The sequence below is a fragment of the Ahaetulla prasina genome, chromosome 1 (assembly GCF_028640845.1).
Source record: "Ahaetulla prasina isolate Xishuangbanna chromosome 1, ASM2864084v1, whole genome shotgun sequence".
NCBI classification, from domain to species: domain Eukaryota; kingdom Metazoa; phylum Chordata; class Lepidosauria; order Squamata; family Colubridae; genus Ahaetulla; species Ahaetulla prasina.
Genome location: NC_080539.1, coordinates 255,849,348 through 255,876,540, shown reverse-complemented (window position 1 = coordinate 255,876,540; position 27,193 = coordinate 255,849,348). Strand labels below are relative to the sequence as shown.

The window sequence follows — 27,193 nt, the reverse complement described above, 5'->3', positions numbered from 1 at the left end:
TGACAAACTCAAGGCCTGCCGGCTGGATCCAGCCCGAGGGATGCTTAGGTCTGGCCTGCAGGGCTGCCCTGAAAACAGCAAAAGACTGGTCCATGGTGCCTCTGCCAGCAAAAATGAAGCTCTAGCAGTCTAGAGGCTGAGGTAGAAATCTGGAAGTCCCCAGTTAATAATTCATATCTGCTGTGATCTCACTAAATGGCATCCAGTGTCTCATTTTCATTTTCAACCTATCTTCCCCTGAAATATAGGAAATTTCTGGATTTATTTCATTTACAGGGTTTTGTATTTGGAAGGGCTACAACAGTGCTAGATGGCATTTTAAAAAAGCATTGCTATTTTGTTTGTTGGTGCAAAGTTTGAAGAAGACCTTCTGGAATTTTTCTCTGACCTCTAGTTAATTAATTCTGAAATTTTTCCTTCAGCAGTTGGTGATTACTTGACTACCGTTGGAGTTAGATCTGGTCCCATTAGAGTCAGGAGAATAATGAGAAGCAGAGATTGAATTTGGATGAGGGAATAAACAATTTCTTGCTAAAAAGAGATCTCTGCTCCTCAACAGCAAAACCTGAGCCGCCTGGCCTGGGGCTACCAGCTCTGATACAGGCAGGGAGAAGCAGCCTATGCGCCTTGACATCATTTCTGTGGGAGCTTGTATGACAAATTAGGCTTTCAAGGCTCAGAGGTATTAGCTGGTGCAGCTATATAAGCAGGTTACAGTACATTTTCTAATATGAATTGCAGAAAAAAATATTGCTTTATTGTAACAAGCTTAAGAATGTGGCTTGACCACCACTATGACCTATTTGCATTGGCGTGACTAGCAACAGACTTTTTTAAAGGAGCCTATAAATAAAATTTATATTAATAAAATAACAACCATGACAAAGAAGCTGTTATTTAACAATGAACAAGGCTGGCTTGAGAAAACACAATAGAACAATTAACGTCTTTGGCTTGCCAAGGCAAAATTATGAATGGCTAGAATGAATCGTACATTAGCTTCTTGAAATAAAGTACCATCAAGATAAATGAGCTGTTTATGGGCCGGCAGTTTTTAATCATTTGAAATTTTTATCATGCAAACTACTCCATTTCTAGATGTGGAATCAGTTCACACTAGAGATTGTCTCCTTCTGCTCATCAAAGAATGGCAGAGCGACTACTGTGTTTTCCCGAAAATAAGACCCTGTCTTATATTTTTTTGAATCCTGAAATAAGCGCTTGGCCTTATTGCCATGCGCTCAAAAGCTCTTTTGGGCTTATTATCAAGGGATGTCTTATTTTGAGGAAAACAGGGTAGTTACATTTTTTGCCACAAAACACACATTTTCTTTCAGCCAGCCAAAGAATAAAGACACTCAAAGACTCTTCCCCACTGCTGGGTAGAAGGGTTTTCCATCTAGCCTTGAGCTGGTAGAAAATGATACCCGCTTGGAATTTGCTGTACCGATTCTTTCTCTTTATCCTGTCTCTGCTGAGTCTGTTTACTATCATTTGGGTCCTTCCATTCCAGGTAATGGATGATACAGCTATACATGCATTTTGCACACCTTGAGATTAGATGAAATTGGAATGGGATGGGATGGGCATCACCTTTCAGTGTAAATTCAGTGTTTCACATACAGGGTATGTCTCACATATGAGTAGGGATATAAGCATGCTATCACAATACAATACTATTCAGTAGTAGCAATAGCACGTAGACTTATATACCACTTCATAGTGCTTTATAGCCCTAAGTGGTTTACCGAATCTGAATATTGCCCCAACAATCTGGGTTGTCATTTTACCAACCTTGTAAAGATGGAAGGCTTGAACCCCATTAGGTTCGAACTCCAGACTGTGGGCAGAGTAAGCCTGCAGTACTGCATTCTAAACACTATGCCACTATAGCTCTTTACCCAGGAAAAAAGCAGTATTGCCAAGGCATATTTATGCTATGGTTCAGTATAAGTGGTGACATGACTTTATCAATACATTTGGAAAACTTGATATATGCCTTTCCTAAGCTGGGAACTTCCAGTTGGCCTGTATATCAGTTGTCATCAGCAGTGTTGGCTGGAGATTGTGAGAATCTCAATACAACACATTTGGAGGGCCAAATAAATAAATAAATGGGTCAGGCAGAAGATCCAACTGCACACTTCAATGATCCATAAGCAAAAATAGAAGTCAAAGATGCGAAGGATAAATAGGTTACTGAGATTTGTTCATTTACCTGGGTTACATCATATTGCATTGTAAAATCAAAAGATGGTAGAATGTTTTATCACTTCCATATCTTCTTGTCTAAAACCTTTCCAAAGAAAATGCATTTTTTCCCATGCAGTGAAAATGACGGTAAATATGTTTGGGGATATGTTGAAGAGATAAGATTTCTTTATTACAGGTAGTCCTCGATTTACAAGTTTGTTTAGTGACTATTCCAAGTTACAATGGCACTGAAAAATATGACTTACGACCGTTTTTCACAGTTATGACCTTTGCAGCATCCCCATGATCATGTGATCAAAATTCAGATGCTTGGCAACTGGTTCATATTTATGATAGTTGCTGTGTCCCAAGGTCATGTGATCCTCTTTTGCGACGTTCTGACAAGCGAAGTCAATGGGGAAGTCAGATTCACTTAATAACCGGGTAATAATTTACCAACTGCAGTGATTCACTTAACAATTGTGGCAAGAAAGGTCATAAAATGAGGCAAAACTCACTTAACAAATGTCTCACTAAACAACAGAAATTTTGGGCTCAATTGTGGTTGTAAGTTGAGGACTACCTGTACAGAAAACCCATAAACATTTAGTCTGCATTACATAATGGTGCAGGCTTAATGAAAAGTTACACACTAGTATAGAAAATCTTTGGAGAGCTTCTTAAAAATAAGCTTCCTTGAATATTTCATATAATGAACCTGCAAAAACCACCAGCCTGCGTGTGCAGGTATGCTCAGTATTAATTTGTGAAAAAAATGTTGCTTTTTCAAGTCAAACAGAACCCACTGTCTTCCCCCACCATCAGTTCACAAGATTCTGCACTGGGGAAAAAGACACCAACATGGCTTGTATACAATATATCCACAACCTTTTTGCATCCAGCTTACATACCTGTGTAAGCTGAAAAAGCAGCCAAGGACAATGGGATGTGATTAGATAGATAGCCTTTATTTGGAAAACAGTAACAAACTATTCAATTTATATAAAATTGGAGCTTTAAAAATATGTCTGTGTGTATTCATATATATATGTATGTATGTATGTATGTATATACATACATACATACAAACAAACAATATGTTGCTAACAGTACAATTTCTTATATGTAGTGTAAACAACAGGCCTCCATTCTCCAATAGGCAAAGAAGTCTTAAGTCTGAATTTATGGTTTTGCTTACTTGCAGTATAAATTCAGTCTGGAGGGAAGGCCTGTGTATATTCCCTTGTTTGTTTGTTTGTTTATGGCTTATCTCTCTTCTGGATCAGCAGGTGAACATCATTTGTCAGAACCATCTTAAATTACCTGACACACAGCACTGACATGCGTAAGAAAATGATGTACACTTGCTTTTAAAAGGCATCTTTGGCTCGCATTAAAACAACTTCAACACACACAATGTTCTGATTGCTGCGAGGAGCACCACAAACACAGTAGTCATCCTTAACTTTCACAGAGGCACTGAGTTTTATAAATATGAGCATGATAGTGTAGAATAATCATATCCAAGGACCCATTCTCTTATCCCCAGTCATGAAATTCTGGTTTTTTTTTTCTTTTAAGAAATAAGCATTTTTCATTATCAGGCCCGTTGTCTTTAAAGAAGCCAACAGCTGCCATGAGTCAAAAACAGAGTGGAAAAAACGGGGCCTAAAAAGGTGAATGAAAATAATGAGACAAAAGTAAAGAAAGAGCGTTTCTAAATATTACTACCAACTGAGAAGCGATAGTATGTCAGGTGCAATCATTTTCTTAGGGAGGATTTCCATCCTAAATAGAAGTGGGCAAAAAGATACCATCCAGGAACATGTACAGACTGAAAAAGAAGTAACGTAAGGGATAAAGATAGAGTGAAATGTAGTTGCTTCTTGGAGAAGATGGGTGACCTTGGTAAGCCCCCTGCCTGAAACTTATTCTTCGTCCAGGTATCTGGGAGACCGCTTCTGCCGGCGTTGCAGTTCCTCCACTTGGCGCTCCAAGTAGTGCACTTTAGCTTGTAGCCGTGCATCAGAGCGATAGGATCCACTCAACCAACCCAGCAAAACATAGAGAGTTAGCAGGGCCAATAGAAGTAAAACCTGTACCGAATGGTCAGGCACAGTAAACACAATAAATGCAAAGCAGCCTCCAAAGAGAACCAGCTTGAGGCCCCACATGATGCGGCTCAAGATAATGAACAACAGGCTGAACAGCAACCAGAGCACCCAATAGCTAATCAGGGCAGCCAGGCTCCAGAGCAGCAGCGCCTGAACCTGCCCAGGGCTCAGCTTCAGAAATTGTGTTAATCCATCTCCTGAAACACAAAAGGGAAAAAAGCAATACAGTCAGTCCAATGTAGCATTACACCAGCCTTCCCCACATGGTACTCCAGGTGAATCTAGTCAACTTTTCAACTAGGTAGGTACATCTACAGTAGTTTAGGAGGAAGCGTTACCGCATGCGGGAAAGAAACACGCTTACTAGCTACTTAGAAAGAACAACTGCCCTCAAGTGTTAAGTATTACAGCTCAAGCAAACTCCTCCTTTTTTACTTCCTGGTGTAACTCATTCATTCCAGTATGAACAGAGCAGCAGGTGGGCACTTTGGCATATTTTATGGCCGTAAATCGTTTGCCTAGTAAGCTTTGGGCTGCTGCTCTGGCTCATTGTGAACAAGGAGGGTGGGGCACCTGTTTTCTCCCCTCTCAGCATTGACACAAACAATCAAGGAAGTTTCAATCAATGGAATGATTAACCTCATGTTTGAACAAGTCTTTTAAGATTTATATGAGTTCATTTTTGAAAGGATTAGTGAACTACCACATATCTGGGTGGCATACATTAAAAATAATCATACAATATATTTTTAAACACCGATAGACAACCAATGAAAGGCAATCAAACATACCAAGACCAACCTCTTATTCGAACCAAAAGCCTGGAAAAAGAGTCATGTTTTCAGAACTCTTTGGAACATGGGAATGGTGGGAGCCAGATAACTCTTGGGTGGGTGGGTGGGAACAGCTCAGGAACAGGCAGCATATACTTCCTAGGTCTTATCAGACCTAGTTTATCTGTTTTGTGGATGGGATCTTCAGCATGGCAAATGTGTCCAATCATACAGGCTGGGCAGAGGTCACCAAGGCAGATGGTCTTTAGATAACAAGTCTCTATGCCATGGAGGGTTTATAGCACGGGTGAAATGCTCCCAGTTTGGACCGGATCACCTGATCCGGTAGCGATGGCGGCGGGTGGTTTGGAGAACTGGTAGCAAAAATCCCTGCCCACCCCCACCCCAGCTGAGCCGTGCGATCATCAGAGGTTTTTTTTTTTACTTTTAATAGCATTTTTTCTTTGGCCGAAAAAATGCTTTTAAAAGTAAAAAAAACTCTGATGATCGTGCGGCTCAGCTGGGATCGTCAGAACCCTTTAAAGGCATGTTTTCTACAAGCTCTTTGGCGGAGGAGGTTGTAAAAAAATGCTTTTAAAAGGTTCTGGTGATCAGGCAACTCAGCCGGGATCGTCAGAACCCTTTAAAAGTTTTTTTTTTCCTCAGCGATCCCAGCTGAGTTGCTTGATCATCACAGGCTTTTAAAAGCATTTTTTAAGAACCTCTTCGGCCAAAGAGCTTGTAACAAAAATGCTTTTAAAAGTAAAAAAAAAAAAAAAATTGGCCATGCCCACCCAGTCACATTACCCTCCCATCAAGCCACACCCACAAAACCGCTAGTAACAAATTCTACATTTTACCCCTGCTTCTTAGCCATGGTTTCTACTTGCTCAACACACACAATGTTGAGCAGGAGGCCCACAAGACCCCCAACTTGCATACCAGTCCCAAAAGAAAACCCCATTTAGATTAAAAACAAACCATCCCCTGCCCTGGGGGTAGGGGGTGGAGGGTTTCCAAAAGGCCACAGTAACTCAGTCTTGTCAGGGTTGAGATTAAGCCTACAGTAGCAGTATTGTTCTAGGATCTACAGCACAAATTTGCATGGGAGATAAGATTAAGCTAGTGTTAAAATTTGAGTTCCAATCATCAAGGACTATAGTTAAACATTAATGGCAGTTAAGTACTACACCATACCAATTCATGGTTGGAATCTCCTGCTTTTAGAGATCAAGACTTTCCTTGGTTTTGCCTATCTATTTCAATCTTTAATCTCTTCACATATGTTGTTGTAAGATTATTTTTTGCATCTTCTACCAGCTGTTAAGTTTGTTCTGAAATACAGTAATGTATTTATTGGCTTTGACTTCTTGTGAGTTTTACTGTTTTAGAACTGGTTTCTTCTGTTTTTGGTCTTTGGCAGCTTCTTTTCACATTTATCCCAGTAACTTACTTGATTTCATTCCACAGCTTCCCTAGTTCCCTATCAGTGAAGGTCCAGTACATCAAAGAGATTCCTGAGATTCTTGAAAATGATGAGCTTATGTTCAAGAACATATCATAGAAACCAGTTGGCTTTGTTCTTCCATTTAAGCTTACTTGAATTTTAAACATGAGCAGTTCACAATCTGTTTCAGTCAGCCTCTGGCCATGTCTTTGCTGCTATAACTGACCTCTTTCACCTTTTTGTCTCAAAAATATAATCAATTTAATTATTTCTGCTGTGTAGCATGTTGAATGGCATTTGGCCTGAGGAGCCCATCTTCCAGGGCTATATTATCTATCACTTGTCTAGCCATGTGGTTTTCTTGTTAAAAAATACAGGAGTGATTTATTATTACTTTCTCCTGCATACTGTAATATGAAATGATGCCTTTGTTGTTGTCCTAAAGTTTCCATCTGTCTTCATCAACACTCCAATATAGGTGTCTATTTATTTATTTATTTGTGCCCAATTCCCAGCTGTAAGTTCAGGGCAACCCCTACATAGCACAACAGTCTTGTGAAAGTACAACCTCATCTAAGACCAAGGCTAATTGATCTGTGTCAGGATTGACAGTAAGTCTGTTCCTCCCCATTCAGTTCCAGCCTTCAGACACTCAGTCAGGATTTTGATATTATCTCTTGGGTAATGGGCATGACCACTATGTCTTGGGTGATCCTCCTGGAAGAAAATATCCCTGGTACATTCCAGTATTTTTTAGTCATCCCTCCCAGAAACATCCTGCCATAAAGGGGCTATATAACAAGACTTGCTATGACAATTACAGCTAACTATAAAAATGCTAAGGTCTATTACATGAGAACAGGACGAAACAGAATGTTTGTTCTTATCTTCAGACTCTGCCTTGTTATGGGGCAACTAATCACAAACCTTAACTATGATGTAATGCTAAAATAAATTAGGAGTGAAGATTCCTGGGTACACTTTGTTATTCCTGAGGTGGGAACAAGCCAAGATGCATCAGATTATTAGCAATCGTGCTCATTTATAATAATCCAAACCTCCGGCTTTTTTGAGATATACAAATGTCAGCATTAATTTCATCGCTCTGGACAGGACAATTGTTTATGTAATAGACATGTTCATATTTAAATGTATTCTTACATACATTACATATCAGTTCAGGAAAGACATAAGACTGATCCTGAGCACCCTGTATTTGGAAACTGACTCTGCTGAACCCAATGGACCTTTCATATTGGAAAAAGCCTCCCCCCATCCCCCCCCAAAGTGCATTTATGATGAGGGCAAACAGACACCAATGTAGCATTCTCAACCATATAATTCAGAGGTCTCCAACTTGGCAACTTTAAGACTTGTGGACTTCAACTTCCAGAGTTCCTCAGCCAGGTCTCCAACCTTGGCAAAGCTGGCTGAGGAACTCTGGGAGTTGAAGTTCACAAGTCTTAAAGTTGCCAAGGTTGGAGACCCCTGATATAATTGGTCAGCAATATATCTTTCAAAAGAAAAGCATTCATGATGTCAGTAAGGAAGCTTGTAGGGAGGAGGAAAAAAGGCTTTTTCTTCTCCCAGTTTAGCATAAAGTTATAAAAAATTGACAGCCAGAGAGGGCCATGGATTTATCAATGGTATGCGAGGCCACCCCAAAAGCTCCCAAAAGGCGATTTGGGAATACTTAGCAGCAAACTTAAATTGCTTGACTTGGGTTTCTCTCAAAAAAAGGACCCAGGATTGAACTGTTGAAGAAAGGGCAGTCAGGAAGATGAATAGTATCTCAAAAGAAGCTCATGAAGAAAAGCTTTCACCTTGTCATTATGAAAACCACATGAGCATCTTCTGATCGCTAGGAGTTCCATTTTACTTCTTTGAAGAAACTAGTGAGATAGCCTCCTGAATGAATATGAACAATATTTATGCTGTATTGCTAGTCTAAGGTTAAAAAAAAAAGTAGGGATGAAACCAGATTGGCCTTTGCTGCAAAAAAGCAGATTGTTCCTCCACACTGATTTCTACTCAGTAGTGATCCAGTTTAAGCAAACATTTAATATCTCAATCCTTCCTTTGCTTACTTGGAAGACAATCCCACAACATTTGAAAGGGGAACTAAAGTAAGAATAGGACTATGTTGCATATCCTGTTAAGACCGCAGCGTGCTTAGCCTCTTCTGCTAACTTCCATCTTTTTTTCCTCACTATGTCAATAACCTGGTCACTTACCAGCCAATCCAAAGGATATAAGAAACTGCCCTATAATTCGAGCCACAACAGATAAGGCCGAGGAGATTCCAGAGGAAACTATCCAAAGCATGGCAGACATTTTCTGCAAGGAAAACAAATACACACAGAATTCTTCTACAGGACTTATTATCAAACATTCTAAAAATATATGTCAATTTACCATAAAGGGGATGGTCTTTCACCTGAGCCACATAGCAAATGGTAGGGCTGCAGCTCCCTCCAGTGCTGAAATGAGTTGGGATTAAATCGAGCAGTGATAATAAGGTGCAGATTTAACCGCTGACTAAAACTGTAAACCAAATGGAAAGCATAAAAGCACATGCACTCTGAACGGCAAAAAGTGTTAGGAATCATACGTAAAACTAAGAGACTGCTTGGCTGATATAGTAGCAGATTTGAAGATACCTGTGACTAAAAATATCAGAGCCACTGGAGAATGAAATAGAAGTAGGCTGAATTCCAATGGAAACCTTTCCAGGATGAGACTTCCATCCTGGCCAGCATACTTTTAAAAAGTATAGACTGCTTTTACAAAGTTATGGGCATGGCAATGCTTTCACCCACAGTCTCATCCTCCCACCATCCATGCATTGAAAGTGTCTGTGAAAGACGAATGATCATCAGTACAAACTTTTACACTTAAAAGATTCTGCAGAACCGAGGCCTTATTCCCACAGAACTCCATCTGCATTCGTTTCTCCCCTGTAAACTCCACGTCATTCTCAAACAAAGGAGGGTCAAAGAAGCCAGGAGGTTTTTGTGATATTATTCTAAGGTTATGAGAAAAAAGCGCTCCATGGCTTAGGGCCTGGGTACTTACGGGACCGCCTGCTGTTACCATATGCCTCCCACCGACCCGTACGCTCTCACAGAGAGGGACTTCTCAGGGTGCCGTCCGCCAAGCAATGTCGGCTGGCGGCCCCCAGGGGAAGGTCCTTCTCTGTGGGGGCTCCCACACTCTGGAACGAACTTCCCCCGGGTTTACGCCAAATACCTGACCTTCGGACCTTTCGCCGCGAACTGAAGACACATCTTTTTATTCGCGCGGGGCTGGCTTAAATTTTATGGATTTTATAGTTTTTATTATTAATTTTAAACGGGGTTTTAGTTTCTATACATTTTAAATCTTTAGGCAAATTATAATAAGTTTTTTAATTTTACATTTTATATAATAGTGTCTTGTCTGTTTTTACTTGCCTGTACACCGCCCTGAGTCCTTCGGGAGAAGGGCGGTATAAAAATCAAATAAATGAAATGAAATGAAATAAATGAAAATCTTTTCATGTAATTTAAACAAAATAAGGACACCAGCTATGGCACTATTTCTGAACTTTGGAATAGCTTACATTGAATTGGGAACATACATTGGCATAATCAGGAGTCTGATGTTTGAAAACTTAGCTACGAATCTCTTCTTTAAAAAATCAGATTTGGACTTGACATTCAGAAAATGGTTTATATCTGAAACTTGTAGGAATTTGTAATTGTCATTCATGTGAGGAAACAAATCAATTTATATTTTCTTTCCATACGTTAGTTTCTCATTTATAATATATTACACTGAATAAGCTGTTTAGAATCCCTTTGAATAGAGAAGAAACCACTTCTGAAATCTTTCCAAGCAAATTGCAGGGACTTCTCCAGGCAGTCTCCAGAGGTCAAGACTGACACAAAAGCGCATGCGCGCACACATACACAAAAGATTTCTAGGAGAGTCTAGCTATTCTCCATCTCTAGGAGATGGAGAGTAATTTTTCTTCTACATCTAGGGTATCCTGCATTCACAAAATGTGTCCTTGATGGAATTGATGGACACTTGTGGAGGAATTATGAGAGAAGAGACTCAAGGAAAAGATTTGATGGTGGGACGGAAAGAGAAAAGAATTGCAGGAGAAGAAGAATCTGATTGCACAAATAAGATTTTTAATTTATATACTGCAACTTATATTAAAATTGATGATGGTTATATTAACTCTTTGCAAATATAATATTGAGTTGAATATTATTTGCAAGCTAATACTTGGGGGGGGGGACATGGAGGAGGGAAGACATCAAGAATTTTCATAGACTGCAATCAGCTAACCAAAACTGCAATACAAGACATTTCCTAGGTCCTTTTGTGTGTTTGTGTAAAGAAAAGGTGGGCTGTTTTGAGCCAAAAATCCTATTTAAAAAAATACAAGGGATGTAAATCAATCCTGAATAGTGCTCAGGAGATAATGTATTGGAATACTTCTTCCTGTGAAAAACTGAAAAGACTAGAAAATCAGCTTGAAGGTTATGGAGGTCTTACATACTAGCTATTGGTAGACAAAGTTCTTGTTTAAACAGCATGACTGAGTGTTCTATCTCTGGATAATTTCCTGGCAAACTATATAATTATATATTTTCCCAAATTGTGTCACTCAATTCATAAGTATGTGACTTATTTTCCAAGGATAGCACTGTTGTCATACCTCATTCAGCACCAGAAAGTTCTCTTTACCAACCAAATTCTCCAGTGTCTTCCTTACAGTACGAGTCACTTCAGATAAAAAGTCAGGTTCCACACGCTTCTTTTCCCAAGACGAACTTTGGTGGTGCTGGGCATTGGCAAAACAGGTGTTCACGAGAGAGAGCAATACAATGATGCCCAAAGATGAGGCATATAAGTTAAGTTTCCCTCCGACCATCCTTCCAGTGTTTGTCTTCACACCCAATCTTTCTGCAAGTATGATAAAAAAAAATGAGCAGATTCATTAAGATAAAAGTATATTTTTCTCCATGGAAACATTCAGGTCTCCACACATGGACAGGCTTGTAACAGGAGATGCTTTGGACTATGAGGTCCTACACTGCTTGGGAGTTCAAAGTTAATACTGACACCTTCAACTGCACCTAATAAACAATTGGCCGCTAGCTGTAATCATTCCGCTTCACTGTCATAACACTAGTTAGCAACCAAGCTGCAACTATTTACACTCATTGGAAATTCCAAACAATTTTAAACATTAGTTCCACAGAGTGCTTTACAGTCAGTATGCTGTTACTAAGGCATGGACAATGTAGGTTCCTACTTATTGCTTAGAGAAGATGAAATTACATAACCAGTGATAAATTCAAATGCTGATTGTATTATCATTTTCTACTGCTCCACAAGTATGGCATCTCCCCAGCAAAACTCCCACACAGATTCTTATTAGAAAAAATGAGGATTCAAAGGATGTGAAACTGTTGGCATTCACAATCAAGTTCAGCCTGTACTCAGAAGCACTCCACACTGCAACCTATGTTCCCTTACATTAACTGCTGCTTTGCTTTAAAGCCTCAGTAGCCAGAATTTCCAGATTCATCCAGAAAACAAACCAGATCTCATAAGTCTGAAGTCTGCTTTGGAAAAGCCTACAACTCTACAAATAGAATTTACCTACTCTAGGCAAACTACCGAATATAGATTTATTTAAAAAACCTCTGCTCCAAATAAAGAGGCGGGTACAAGCCAAATTCATCTTCTACACTCTTGGTGTCTCTGTCTCATATATCCTGTTTCCAGAAACGTTAAAACAAATATAACCAATCTCAGGATGTGTATAATCCACGCCGTTTCCACCGCCACAATTTTTCCAGCAAGTTGAAGAAGACCCGATTCTCTTTTTCTAAATTCATATCTCGGCTCAACCAACAACCTACGGGAAAGCCCGAAAATTTTCTGCAAGAGCCTTCGTGAACTGTAGGAAGTGATCCCTCCCCATCTCATTGTCTGAAAGTGAGAAGCTACTTTCGCCCTCCGAAAACTTTAGGTGAGCCGCCTTAAAGGAAGATCCCGTGCGGGAGGGAAGGGCGAGGCGACCCGCAACTTCGGGAATCGGACGCAGCCGCCGAGAAAAGCTGGGTGCATACTTAACCTTGTCCCGAGCTCGAAGAAAAGAAGTGGAATGGCAGCTCCAGCTGTATGGACAATTAATTTCTCTCTCTCTCTCTCTCTTCCTCGGGGGAAATTCAAAAATAGCCTCCAAGTCCAGCTACTTTCTGGGAAATGCAGTCCAAGCAGCGTCGGAAGGCGCTTTAAATCCTACTCCGGAGCATGCTCAGAATTGTACTCCAGAAGTTATTTATTTTGGAATGTATATAATACACGCAATCTTTTTTAAGCTTACCTGCGGAAACGCTCCTCCCACGGAATGCCTTCTCTTCAGAAATTAAGATCTGCGCCTTCCCTCTCGTTATGGAAAACTTGTGAAAACTTGCCCGAAGGGCGGATAGCGGGAAAGTGACCGGAGCTCCATAGGTTTTGATTATTGTATCTGGTACTTGATGGTTCTTTTTATTATTATTTGTATTTGCTTGCGATTATTATAATATGCGTACTGCATACTGCATGATATCGGAATGATTGAAGTGGCATGAGGCACTGTAGTAAATGAAAAACAGCAACAGAAAAATAAAATATCTCTGCACACTGGGCGCTCACAACATGCAAATGTTTCCAAATGTTTCTAAGGCAGCGATGAAAGGTGAACATGGTCAGCCTCTGAAATGTTGTCACCTAACTATTCAACTATATATGGAAATTTCTGTCTCCGATATTGGGCATACAATGGAAATTATTTATTTATTTGTCATAACACCATACATAAGCATAAGCATGAAGCAATAGTAGGACAGGAATGGTAGGCAAGTTTGTGCTCTTATGCACGCCCCTTACAGACCTCTTAGGAAAGGGGTGAGGTCAATAGTAGACATTTTTTTGTTAAAGCTTTGGGGATTCTGAGAAGAGACCACAGAGTTAGGTAGTGTATTCCAAGCATTAACAACTGTTACAAAAGTCATATTTTCTGCAATCAAGATTGAAGCGGTTAACATTAAGTTTAAATCTATTGTTTGCTCTTGTATTGTTGTGATTGAAGCTGAAGTAGTCTTCAACAGGAAGGACATTGCAATAGATGATTCTATAAGTTTTGTTGGTCTATCATCAGCAATCCTTTTCCAACACAACGAAGGGCTATGATTCCAGTCTTTCGAAATCAACTAAAGTTCATATGAGAAGTAATTTGGTTACTTTTGCTGTTTTCCAAGGCTGATTAGATACATTACATAGGTACGGTTTGTTTTTTGTATTCTCCATTATTTCCTGTTCCCTGAGCATGGCAAGTATAAATCTACTTTTCAACCACATTTCGAGACCCACGTTATGCCCAGCAAGTGCATGACGGGAATGGTAGTTTTTCCCCCTCCCCTAGGGTCCTCCGGATCCGGAAATAGATCGTGTTCGCCGGGCGGTTAGGTCACGTGGCGGGGGTTGTGCTTCTAACGGGGCGTGAGCGAGTGGAGAGATTCCGCTTCCGGCCTCTTGCTGGAGGTTCGCGCGCGATTCGTGGCCTGTGGCGTGGTGGCGTTTAAAAAGCTGAACCGAACTACCGAAAGCCGAATCTTCCTCCTCCTCCTCCTCCTCGGCCTTCGTGGCCCCGAAGCCGCCACCAGGGTTAAACCCGGAGGGATTATTATACCATTACAGTAGTCATAGGGGGATTATCCTGCGCGCCATGTCCCTCATATGCTCCAGTGAGTGACCCGTTTTCTCCTCGGCTCTCGTTCTTCCCGCACAGCTGCGGCCTCGCACGGAGGGAGGAGGCTCGAGAGAGGGGCCGCAACCGTTTGGCGGTTAACTGACAGTTCCCAATATTGAGATGTCTGAGGGGTTGTAACGTTTACAGTCGGTGAGAGAGGATTATGGTCACTGTTGTAGACTGCAGGCAGAGAGGTAGGAGACAAGCTGAGAGGTTGTCACAGGAGAAGGAAAGCCCTTTTCTCTCCCTTTCTCCAGAAGGCAGGACCCCAAACAATGGCTTCAATAGTCCATTTAAATGTTAGGGAAAATCGTTCTTCACAATTTGGTACCTGGTCTCTGAACAGTTTATTTCATTTTATTTTTATTTATTTATTTATTTATTTTGTCACAACAGTGTATATAAGCATAAGCGTGAAAGTAACTATATAATATATAAGCATATATATAAGCATAAGTATGCAATAACTATATTAATTGGATATAATGAAAGGAAACAATAGGACAGGAACAGTAGGCAAGTTTGTGCTCTTATGCACGCCCCTTACAGACCTCTTAGGAATGGGGTGAGGTCAATAGTAGACAGTTTTTGGTTAAAGCTTTGGGGATTTTGAGAAGAGACCACAGAGTCAGGTAGTGTGTTCCAAGTATTAACAACTCTGTTACAGAAGTCATATTTTCTGCAATCAAGATTGAATGAATATATGAAGATAATATATATAAATATATATAAAATATATATATATATATATTTTATAATATAATATATATATTATATATATATATATTATATATATATATTTTATAATATATATTTATAATATAATATATATTTTATAATATATATATATATAAATATATATAAAATATATATATATATATAAATATAATAATATAAAATAGATGAAGGTAAAGTTTACACTTCTCAATTGTACATCTTAGGGAGCGTTTTTTTAAAAAAATTGATCACATTTTTTCATAAATAGTGGAGTTTGTTAGAAACAGAAACAGTTTGGTTATAATGAACCATGCAATTGCCTAATCCGTTTAGAGGTGTGAGACAAGGCCAAGCATCTGCTTAGTACAGGAATTTTATATTCATCACATTTTTTGAACCACTCATCTCCCTCACAGAGAATGCAAATTAGTCATCAATTACAAATTACAATCCAGCCTTGCTCTAATATAGATCCAGTGAAGAGGAGCCAGTACCTCGCTAGATAATTAGTTCAAGTGTTCATCTGCTCTGCTAGAATCTGCCTTTCTGCAATGAAGACCATTATTCTTTGTCCTGCATTTTGGAATGATTGGCATCAGTTCTTGACTTGTATTAAAACTATTTCAGATACTTGAAAAATGCTATCTTATTCCATTCATTTATTCTCCCCCGCCCCCAAAAGCTAAACACATCCAGTTCCTTCAGTTTCTCATAAGCATTTATGGTCCTCTGATTTCCTTTTTGACCTTCTCCATACCCATGTAATTTACTTTGAATCTTTTGTTTTTGGGGTCTACAAACAGACAATATTTTAGAGCTACCTGAATCAGAATGTAATGACCTAATTTGAAACTACCATCAAAACAGACTTGCATTTAGTTTTTGGCAACTATATGATTTTTCCTTGGTCATATTTAGCTTACGATTAACAGGTCTTTTTCAAGAATACTGCTATCAACTAGATATCCCACATTCTATAACTTTTTTTCCAATGAAGACATTTGCATTTGTCACTATCACATTTCATCTCTTATTTTCTTCTTAATTTTTTTCTCTATCTTGTTAAATAGAACATTTCTAAATTTTCCTTCCAATTACCTTCTCAGTTTGTTGGATTACATTTATAATTGTATAAAATACAGATTGTGATGTGGGAATACATGGTATTTACACCTTAAGGTCTTGAGAATTGCCTGTGAGTCTGATCTGCATAAATAACATATCCAACAGTAGGTTTTTTTAGATATTATTAAATAATCATTTTGGTTATCTTCTTTTGGGACTTGATATAACCATGTTGTGAAGGTCCAGATTGTGGGAAGTCCTGCTGTTATTACTATATATCTTTAAACCCAAAGACAGTTTAACTTGATTTACAGAAGATGTTTATTTTAGTGATTCTTTTCCTATCCCCGCCTTTTTTCTTGCAGTTTCTAATGAGGTACCAGAGCATCCCTGTCTGTCTCCAGTCTCAAACCATGTTTATGAGCGAAGACTGATTGAAAAGTATATTGCAGAGAATGGGACTGATCCAGTGAACAACCAGCCACTGTCTGAGGAACAGCTGCTAGATATCAAAGGTAAGGAAGATCAGGATAATTAGTTTCTCTCTTACAACTTTGTCTGGAAGTCTTGAAAATATTTGTTAGTTTATAGTAAAAGGTATAAACTAAAGTGATTCCAGGTTTATAGAGAGGATTGTTAAACAGATCCGTTTAGAACAATATTTCAGAAAAGTGCTACATTTATAAATCTTTATTAAATTATATGCTGCCCATCTCCCTAACCAAAACAATGCTTGACTAAAATGTATATCTGGCACTTCTCCCTAATCAGAAATTCCACCTAATGTTTATGTTTGCACTTTTGCATCTTGTACTTTGTCCATTGTTTCCATGTTGCTCTTTCAATCCGATTTGCCAGAACATCTGTCTCTGACTATAATTACATGAATGTCTGGTCACATTTTTATAAAACGTGTCCCTTCTGCAGCTTTTTTCAGCTCCTTGGGTTTTAAAATAGCAATGCATGAATACAGCCTCTTTGCTTTTCCAGTGCCATCCATAGTCTTCAATTCTACCCGCACCTGGAACACACTACAAACCCCCCCACAAAAATAGGCAAAATTAAACAATTCACTAAAATTAAAGCTGTCAAAACTGTCATAGCCACAGTTTAAAGGCTTGTGAGGGTAAATATTGGGGTTCTCTAGAATTAATGCTTGTATATATTTCATTCACAGTTGCTCATCCAATTCGGCCTAAGCCTCCTTCTGCTACCAGTATTCCAGCTATCCTGAAGGCACTACAAGATGAATGGGTATATATATATATATATATATATCTTAATACAATAATCCAGAATTTTTATTTTATCGTGAGCAAGTAAGTTCTACCACTCATGTAACATCAACAATCAGATTTTGTGCTCGTAGAAAAAAGAGTTGTAAAAATCAATAGGCTGGTTTCAAATGTCATGAAAACGATCCATTTTCACTTTATTTTTCCTGTTCACAAGAGTGGGAAGACCAAGGCAGAAATTAATGGACTGCATATGCTGTCATGCTGTCACTAAGCCAGCATGTCCCGATATCATCACATACAATATTAATGTACTGAATTACTTCCTTCAGGATGCTGTCATGCTACACAGCTTCACTTTGCGCCAGCAGCTTCAGACTACACGCCAGGAACTTTCTCACTCTACCAACACGATGCTGCCTGCCGTGTCATTGCTCGTCTCACCAAAGAGGTGACTGCTGCAAGAGAAGGTATAGCACAGAATTTTTATTTTTATTTTTTTTATGGGATGCAAGAAGAGTTTAACTGGGTTAAACCTGCCAAATCATCTCTTTCTTCACAGCTTTGGCAACTCTGAAACCCCAGGCTGGCCTCATTGTTCCCCAAGCTATGCCCTCTTCACAACCAAATCCTATGGTATGTTCCACATACTTTTGTAATTCCCTTCATGCTCTGTCTTCTTTCTCTGTACTAAAATGCTGTATTTGCACTTTTTTCCAGGGTGCTGGTGAACCAATGGATCTAGGAGAGTTGGCAGGAATGACACCAGAAATTATCCAGAAAGTAAGAAATGTTTTACGTTCAGAACTACAGATAAACAGTTATAATACATTGGCCTGAGCTGTTAAATATATAAATCATTGTGACATTTCTGTAGTAGGAATGCACAAAAACATGTGCTTTGAACCACTTTTGAGTATGCAACTTTGCAAAACATCTAATTTCGGGCACTATCACAGCATAGTTTTTCTAATGTTTCTGTTTTTCTGTCTTGCAGCTTCAAGACAAAGCCACAGTGCTGACCACAGAGCGCAAAAAGGCAAGTGCCCCTTTTTACTAAACTGGGCTGGGAATCTGAGGTGATTCTGGGATGTGCACAGCTCTCAGCAGAAGAACCGAGAGATCCAATGTCCTGTCCTAGATAGTTTGTTTCTTGGTGGATGAATTTTGTTTTCTTCTTTTTGCAGAGAGGGAAGACTGTGCCAGAGGAACTGGTGAAACCGGAAGAACTTAATAGATACCGGCAGGTGGCTTCACATGTGGTAAATATACGATTGATTGAGAAGGTTATCCTAAGAATCCAGAAAATTCCTAAATTTCTTTAACAATGCTAGTGAATTTCCTGATTGCTGCCTGATGGGAGGACACTTAAATTAATGATAATTCTCTGTATTTTAGATTTTCTGTACTCTGGAATGTCTGAGAGATTATATACTCTTGGGCCTTTCAAAAAAAAGGAATTTCTGGTATGCACATGCTTCCCCTGCATCTTCAATGTAGCCATACATTTTGGTCTTTACTATCAAACATCCAACAGCAAACAAAATATGGACTATGTACACACATCAACACACCTCACACACAAAAGGAGGATATACCCTCCTTTTGTAAAAAAAAAAAACAACTCCTCCTCCTCTTACATTGCTCGCTGGGCAGTGAATAAAATGAGAAGATTTGGAATGCTAATTGCCATACTTTTTGTGTTTTTAAACAGGGATTGCACAGTGCCAGTATCCCTGGCATACTTGCTCTTGACCTGTGTCCTTCTGACACCAACAAGATCCTCACAGGTATGTTAAGACTTCTGCGTCCTTTAGTTCCCCAGAACGCTATAATAATAATAATAATAATATTTTAATTTGTATACCGCCCTTCTCCCGAAGGACTCAGGGCGGTGAACAGGCAGATAAAATATAAATACACACAATAATTAAAAACATCCCTTAAAAAACTAATTTAAATGCCCAAAATGTTAAAAAACATACTCCCCCATAAAATCACAAAATTTTAAAAACCCATCCAATAAAAATAAAAATCAGGCTAGTCCAGCCATACGAAATAAATAAGTTTTAAGTTCGCGGCGAAAGGTCCTAAGGTCAGGTAATTGTCGAAGTCCGAGGGGAAGTTCGTTCCACAGGGTCGGAGCCCCCACAGTGAAGGCCCTCCCCCTGGGGGCCGCCAGTCGACACTGTTTGGCTGACGGCACCCTGAGGAGTCCCTCTCTGTGGGAACGTACTGGACGATGGGAGATAGAAGCCGGCAGTAGACGGTCCCGTAGATAGCCCGGTCCTAAGCCATGGAGCGCTTTAAAGGTGGTAACCAATACCTTGAAGCGCACCCGGAAAACAACAGGTAGCCAGTGCAGTCTGCGCAGGATAGGTGTTATGTGGGAGCTCCGAGCCGCTCCCTCAATAACCCGCGCAGCTGCGTTCTGAACTAGCTGAAGTCTCCGGGTGCTCTTCAAGGGGAGCCCCATGTAGAGAGCATTGCAGTAGTCCAGGCGAGAGGTAACGAGAGCATGAGTGACTGTGCATAAGGCATCCCGGTCCAGGAAGGGACGCAACTGGCGGACCAGGCGAACCTGGTAAAAAGCCCTCCTGGCGACGGTCGTCAAATGATCTTCGAAAGACAACCGTCCATCCAGGAGGACGCCCAAGTTGCGCACCCTTTCCACTGGGGCCAATGATTCACCCCCAACAGTCAGCCGCGGCTGCAGCTGACTGTACCGGGGTGCCGGCATCCACAGCCACTCCGTCTTGGAGGGATTAAGTTTGAGCCTGTTCCTCCCCATCCAGACCCGTACGGCTTCCAGACACCGGGACAGCACTTCGACAGCTTCATTGGGGTGGCCCGGGGTGGAAAAGTACAGCTGGGTATCATCAGCGTACAGTTGGTATCTCACCCCAAAGCCACTGATGATCTCACCCAGCGGCTTCATATAGATGTTGAACAGGAGGGGTGAGAGAATCGACCCCTGCGGCACCCCACACATGAGGCACCTTGGAGTCGATCTCTGCCCCCTGTCAACACCGTCTGCGTCCGATCAGAAAGGTAGGAGGAGAACCACCGATAAACGGTGCCTCCCACTCCCAACCCCTCCAACCGGCGCAGCAGGATACCATGGTCGATGGTATCAAAAGCCGCTGAGAGGTCTAATAGGACCAGGGCAGAGGAGTAACCCCTATCCCTGGCCCTCCAGAGATCATCCACCAGTGCGACCAAAGCTGTCTCCGTACTGTATCCGGGCGGGCGGACTGGAACGGGTCTAGATAGACAGCTTCATCCAGGTACTGGGGTAGCTGACATGCCACCACACTCTCTACAACCTTCGCCGTGAAGCGAAGATTGGAGACTGGCCGGTAGTTCCCTAAAACAGCTGGGTCCAGGGAAGGCTTCTTGAGGAGGGGTCTCACCACCGCCTCTTTCAAGGCCGCGGGAAAGACCCCCTCCCGCAAAGAAGCATTTGTAATCCCCTGGAGCCAGCCTCGTGTCACCTCCTGAGTAGCCAGTACTAACCAGGAGGGGCACGGATCCAGTAAACATGTGGTGGCGTTCAGCCTACCCAGCAACCTGTCCATGTCCTCGGGAGTTTTTGCTCCATGTTTATATTTGAAAGGATCATAGTTTGCACTTCATTTTCATGTTGCTGAAGTCTGTTTCCATGAAGCTGCAGTAGTAATATTACTGCAATATTACGCCACTAATATGTATTTTAAGTCAACCACTGAAGAATGCTTTCTGTTAATAGATTCTATTGCTGAGCTGCTCTGGTTTCTGGGTTTTATCTTGTTTGCAGGTGGAGCTGATAAAAATGTTGTTGTCTTTGACAAGAGCTCAGAACAGATCCTGGCCACCCTGAAAGGTCACACAAAGAAGGTCACCAGCGTAGTGTTCCATCCATCTCAGGTAAGAGTTCTGGATTTTCTGCAGTCTTTTTCTATGAGAGAATCTCTTACAAGGTTTTCTCATTTATTGAAGGAATCAGGTTTATATGTAGTCTTACAGAATTGGTATTTAAGGAGATGGACTTTTCTTTGCCCTCCAGGAACTGGTGTTCTCAGCATCTCCAGATGCTGCTATCCGGATTTGGTCAGTCTCTGGCGCTTCCTGTGTGCAGGTTGTACGAGCCCATGAAAGTGCTGTCACAGGGCTGAGTCTTCATGCAACTGGCGATTATCTTCTGAGCTCTTCTGATGACCAGGTAAGAGTGAATCCAGAGTATCTTTTAGCTTAGATTTAAAAGTAAAATAAGAATTCAACATATCAGTAAAGAAAGTCACGATCTTCTGGCACCAACGGCTTATGTACCACCTCAATCTTTGCTTTTTATAGTATTGGGCTTTCTCCGACATCCAGACTGGCCGTGTTCTCACCAAGGTCACAGACGAAACTTCTGGCTGCGGTATAGATTTTGCATTTAGAATCTAACTTGAGTATTCTGTGAGACATACTTGAATGAGTGTGGTCTCAATGTGTTGGACACGTGGGAGGGAAGAAGCTGGTTGGAGCTCCCTCACTTATGCGGTGATCCAATATTCTTTCCTGCAGCGCTCACCTGTGCTCAGTTCCATCCTGATGGACTTATTTTTGGGACAGGAACAATGGACTCCCAGATTAAAATCTGGGACTTAAAGGTAAGAATTGGCTTGCATTATGCCAAATAATATAATGCAAGAATGTGGGAAACTTACTTTGTGACCTTGATTATTACGGATTTGCTGACACTGACCATGTTCTAAATATCCTTTTAGAACTTTGAATAAGAAATGCTCTAATGCTATTAACTAGAGCTTGGAGATTTAGAATATTCCAGAAGTCTAGTAAATATATCGGTCATACTTTTATTTGTTGTTTACCTGCTGTTTTAAATTCATAGGATTATCTGCTGCTTTAAGTTCAGCATTATATTTTATCTCAAGGGTACTTAATGTTTTAAAGCCTTGCGATGCATACTGTTTGGAACACCCATAATTAATCTTAATAAATTGAAATATCAACTTAAATATCACTATTGACTATTTAGATTGCTGCTTATTGCTTTTGTGAATTACTAGGTATGGTCCTGTTATGTACTGTTATTTAGAAAGATTTGATGGTGAAATTATAAAAACATGGAACTCTCCTTGGCTTCTTCCTTGTTGCAGGACAAGAATGAGGGCAATATCTAATATGTCTCTTCCCTGGAAGAGATCAATTCAAAGATGGGGATAATTTGAAATAAATCCTCTCTTCATGAGTTATAACCGCCATTCTTTTGAATCAAAATATAGTTGAAACAATTATGTTTATATTTTTATTGCTGTTTTCAATACAAAGATTTAAGGTGTCTAAATGGTTATGTAAAGTGTCTTGAGAAAATGTTTTCTTTCAGAGGTAGCATAAGAGGTTTTTTAATTATCACTGTTGTATCACCTAAGTGTGTAAAAGACTTTGGTGATGTACTATCTTATTTCATTCTCTTTCAAACAGTTTTTTAATCTCTTAAAATCTGGTCTATCTGAAATATCATATTTTTCAGACTATAAGATGCACCTTAGTTTTTCGGGAGGAAAATAAGAAAAAGGCTGATTGGCGGGTGGATGGCCTCCAGGAAAACCCCCAATCAGCTGTTCTCAGAGGTGAACTTTAGCAACAGGTTTGGTTGTGAGCTCTGTGCCTTCCTTTTTTTTTCAGTCTCAAAGCCTCCCTTTAAGGGGTTATTTTTAGCTTCTGAAACCTCCGTTTCAGAGGCTGGGCGGGGCTACATTCGGTGTATAAGACACACCCAAATTTTCACCCTCTTTTAGGGGGAAAAAGGTGTGTCTTATATTTCGAAAAATACGGTATCTTTCCTAGGTATTGCTGTGATTGTTACGTTGAGCTCCAAACATACAGGAATATTATGGAACGGAGAATGAATGCTCACATCTCTGTTCATGTGAAGGCAGAGAAGAGACATGAGTTGCATTTCTTTGGAGAATACAACATCACTCTTAATATCCACTAATTACTTGCCTTCCTCAGGAACGGACTAACGTTGCAAACTTCCCTGGACACTCTGGTCCCATTACTAGCATTGCCTTCTCCGAGAATGGCTACTACTTGGCCACTGCTGCTGATGACTCCTCAGTCAAACTCTGGGATCTCCGCAAACTGAAGAATTTCAAGACGCTGCAGCTGGATAATAACTTTGAGGTTTGCCTAGTTGCATTTTCTTTGTCAGTTCTGTATTTTTTATTCCTCTTTGTTTTAATATAGCCACTGAAATCTCTTCCTTGGAATGGGACAAAACCTATTGTCTCTGTGCTATACAAGAGCTTGGTTTCTTTTGAAATGTGTGCACCCTCCCGCTACAGGTGGCTTACATTATAGCACAATACAAAAACCGTCCAAACGGTAACGAATAGTCAGTAGTTCCCAAATAATCACTGGCTAGGTTCAGTCATGACATAGAATAACATTCCATTGATGAACATTGATAGGGAAGGCATCATCCCTGACATTGGGAAGGCAAACTGGTTCAGTATGTAGGATTCATAGCAGAGACGGTTATTTCAGGGATCCCTTTTCCCTTAAAGTGGGGATTTATGGCATGTTCTCTTGTTTGTATTGGATGGGTAGATTTAATCAAAGTAGATGGTCTCAGAGATGTCCTAGAGCAGAGTTCCCCAACCTTTCCAGGTTGGTGGCACGGGGAGGGGAGATGATTTTATGAGAGGGACAGGCGCAGGTGTGCATAGGAATGCCTGTGACATTCGCAGCAACGCTCGTGCGAGTGGGGCCACAATCACCTGTAACACGGTTTGCATGAGGGGATTGCATGAACAATCGCAGCAATGCTAATGCAACCTGGTGGCAATTGGGCCACCGCTCAGTAGTGGGCCACACCTCATAGGTCAGGGGGCTCTGTCCTAGAGCATATGAACATATCATGCTTTGCTTCTAGAAACCTATTTTCTGTGCCTTTCCTCTTTAGGTGAAGTCTCTCATCTTTGATCAGAGTGGTACCTATCTGGCCCTGGGTGGTACTGATGTCCAAGTATTCATCTGTAAGCAATGGACAGAAGTTCTTCATTTCACAGGTATATGATTGTTGCCTCTGTATCATTCTCCAGAGGCACTGTACAACACTGTCTTTAGTATTGATGGCTAGCATCAGTATTTTGGCTGTTTCTGCTGCCTTCTGTTTCTCTGAAGTGATAATCATAGAGTGAAAATATTTTGTCTGACTGTCCTTCCTTTTTTCTACAGAGCACAGTGGGCTGACTACAGGTGTAGCCTTTGGGCACCATGCTAAGTTTCTCGCTTCCACAGGCATGGACAGAAGCCTGAAATTCTACAGCTTGTAACTTCTGTTTCTAGGATCCAAAGCCGCTGGATCCTGTTCTTTGCTGTAATGAAAAACTATGGGGTAAACATGGGGTGTTGGACTGACGGAACATCGTGTACATTAACTGTCAGTTTTCTGTAGCATGGAAAATTGCCTTCAGTTTTAAATATATTTGTTTTTTTTCATATGGATCTGTAACTGTAAGAATACATAGTCAAAACCCATCCACTGTTCACTCTCTAGTAGGAATAGTGGCAGAGGTGAGGATGAAAGGAAGGGAGGGGGAGATGTGCAAATTTTTGTATGGTGCTCTCTAGTTTCATTAAAGAAAACTTGAACTATAATAATGTCCTTTTGGGTGGTATCTCACATTTCAAACATTTGAATTTTGAACTACATTTTGCCAACACACAAGTTGGCTATATCTCTTACGAATGTTTATGCATCAGAAGATATCACAGTTCAGCAATTTTGATGATGAGTTCCTTAAAGATAGTATTCAATTTATAGGCACATTCTGAAGGCAGAATATTCATTAAAATGGAATTTTTGAAATACAACCTTAAATAGGGAGCATGCATACTTCTTTGAGATATGAAATCTGGTCCTTGTTTTATTAGAATAGACAGTAGTATGCTATGTGGGTCAGGACCTGATAAAGGCCCCTTTCTGTGTCTAGATATCTGTGGTTTTGATCAGCCTTTTTTTCTGGGTCTCATTTCCAAATATTTTCATTTTAATTTCCTTTCATTTCTTTCATAAATATATAAATGTGTACGTTTTATTCCATATAAACATTGTTTTAAGCATCACTTGGTTATATTGGTATAAAACGAAGGCCATAAAGTAGTTAACCATGTTTTAATCTAACATCTGAGGTGAATCCATCCTCTGTTTATGGATCATTGTGTTAGGCCAGAAGATGGAAATAATTCAGCAAACTGGTTAAATTAATCCTGGGAAGTGTATTACATTACTACAGCTCCAGCACTTCAAGAAAAACATACCTTCAGAATTTTTCTGAGAAATTGCATACAGGAACTGTCATGAGACATTAAAACATGTAGTACATTTTAGATATCAATATCAGAGATAGCCATATTTGTCTGTAAATTTGTCATTATATTTAGTCAGAAAAGCTAGATAGAATTTTTTTTACAACTTCTTCATTGAAAACATGGAGCTGCAAGAGTTTCAGTTTTACCTGTATCATATTTTCAGTTCTGAACTGGAAGACAAAATGTTTTCACAGCTCTCACAAGTTGATAGTAAGGTTGCCTCTTATATTCCTGGTGCAAGTAAACAGAAGAGGTTAAGCATATCTCAGTGTAACAGTATCAGAGGGCACAGTCCTATTTTCACTTTATCTCCCCTTTCAAATTTCACTTTATCTCCCCTTTCAAATTTTGTGGGATTGTCTTCCAAGTAAGGAAATGAAGGATTGCAATATTAAATCTTTGCCTAAACTGGTGCAGAGTGCGGCCGCGCGGGGGATTGAGGGAGCCCCTCGTAGCTCCCATGTAACACCTCCTGCGCAGGCTGCACTGGTTGCCGGTGGTCTTCTGGGTGCGTTTCAAGGTGTTGGTTATCACCTTTAAAGCGCTCCATGGCATTGGACCAGGATATTTACGGGACCGCCTGCTGCCGCCAGTTACCTCCCATTGTCCGGTACGTCCAGTGCGCGCTCACAGGGAGGGCCTTCTTAAGGTGCCGTCGGCTAGCCAATGTTGGTTGGCGGCCCCCAGGGGAAGAGCGTTCTCTGTGGGAGCCCCGGCTCTATGGAATGAGCTGCCGGTGGGACTCCGTCTCCTCCCTGATCTCCGGATCTTTAAACGCGAGCTCAAGACTTTCTTTTTTCACCAAGCGGGGCTGGCCTGATTGATTTTAATATGGGGGGTTTTAGCGGATTTTTAATAGTTTTTTAGCTTCTGAAAAATTTTAGCTAATATTTTAAGTATACAGCGGTTGAATCAGATTTTTAAACTTGTTATAGTATTTTAATTTGTTTAGGATTTCTGTTGTTTTATTGGCTGTACACCACCCTGAGTCTTCGGAGAAGGGCGGTATAAAAATATGAATAAATAAATAAAATAAATTATGGTTTTCCTTTATATATGACTGGTCACTTAATGGCTGTTCAAAGTTACAACAGACCACCAGCACCAAGCTACTTATAAACCCATTTCAAAGTTATGATTGCTGCAATGCCCTGGGGGTCATTCACCCTGATGACCGACTGCAGGGACAGAAGCAATGTCATTTTCACTATGCCTGCAAACCTCGGGTGCACCAAAGTGGCAAACATGATGCCACAAAGTCCAGGGACAAACATCTTCATTTTGCTGCCTGTGCAAACTGCATTAAGGCAACAAAATGGAGTGGTTTTCCCTCGTCCATGTGGCAGCGGCCCAGTTATCACTTTGTACACTTTTGCAAAAGCTAAAAGTTCAATTTCATGGAAGTGTATGGTAGCTTCTGTGTTCAGAGATATGTTTCGGTAATCCAAAATAAGAGCACCAGAATGCCTACCGTTCCTGTC

General features: G+C 40.4%; 2 protein-coding genes across 4 annotated transcripts; one reads left to right on the top strand and one right to left on the bottom strand.

The window, feature by feature from the left end:
• Positions 1 to 3,140: 3,140 nt before the first annotated feature.
• On the bottom strand, positions 3,141 to 13,063 carry TMEM109 (transmembrane protein 109). Of its 3 annotated transcripts, none has more exons than XM_058155177.1 (4): positions 12,919 to 13,063; positions 11,239 to 11,486; positions 8,762 to 8,864; positions 3,141 to 4,504 (listed from the first exon to the last, which is right to left on the bottom strand). In XM_058155177.1, the coding sequence occupies exons 2-4, from the start codon at positions 11,452 to 11,454 to the stop codon at positions 4,122 to 4,124; spliced, it is 702 nt and encodes a 233-aa protein (XP_058011160.1). In that variant the 5' UTR covers positions 11,455 to 11,486; positions 12,919 to 13,063; the 3' UTR covers positions 3,141 to 4,121. The 3 variants fall into 3 exon arrangements, with proteins under 3 accessions (XP_058011160.1, XP_058011169.1, XP_058011156.1); XM_058155186.1 differs by lacking the exon at positions 12,919 to 13,063 and adding an exon at positions 12,662 to 12,907; XM_058155173.1 differs by lacking the exon at positions 12,919 to 13,063 and adding an exon at positions 12,667 to 12,906.
• Positions 13,064 to 14,082: 1,019 nt separating this feature from the next.
• Positions 14,083 to 26,765, top strand: LOC131184138 (pre-mRNA-processing factor 19-like). Its single transcript, XM_058155160.1, is given in 17 exon segments — positions 14,083 to 14,323; positions 16,476 to 16,625; positions 17,288 to 17,364; positions 17,678 to 17,744; positions 17,747 to 17,815; positions 17,908 to 17,981; positions 18,066 to 18,128; positions 18,343 to 18,384; positions 18,533 to 18,607; positions 19,060 to 19,135; positions 21,142 to 21,251; positions 21,391 to 21,546; positions 21,678 to 21,747; positions 21,894 to 21,979; positions 23,349 to 23,519; positions 24,301 to 24,406; positions 24,576 to 26,765. Coding segments are annotated over 17 exon segments (1,509 nt in total). The 5' UTR covers positions 14,083 to 14,304; the 3' UTR covers positions 24,674 to 26,765.
• The last annotated feature ends 428 nt before the right edge of the window (positions 26,766 to 27,193 follow it).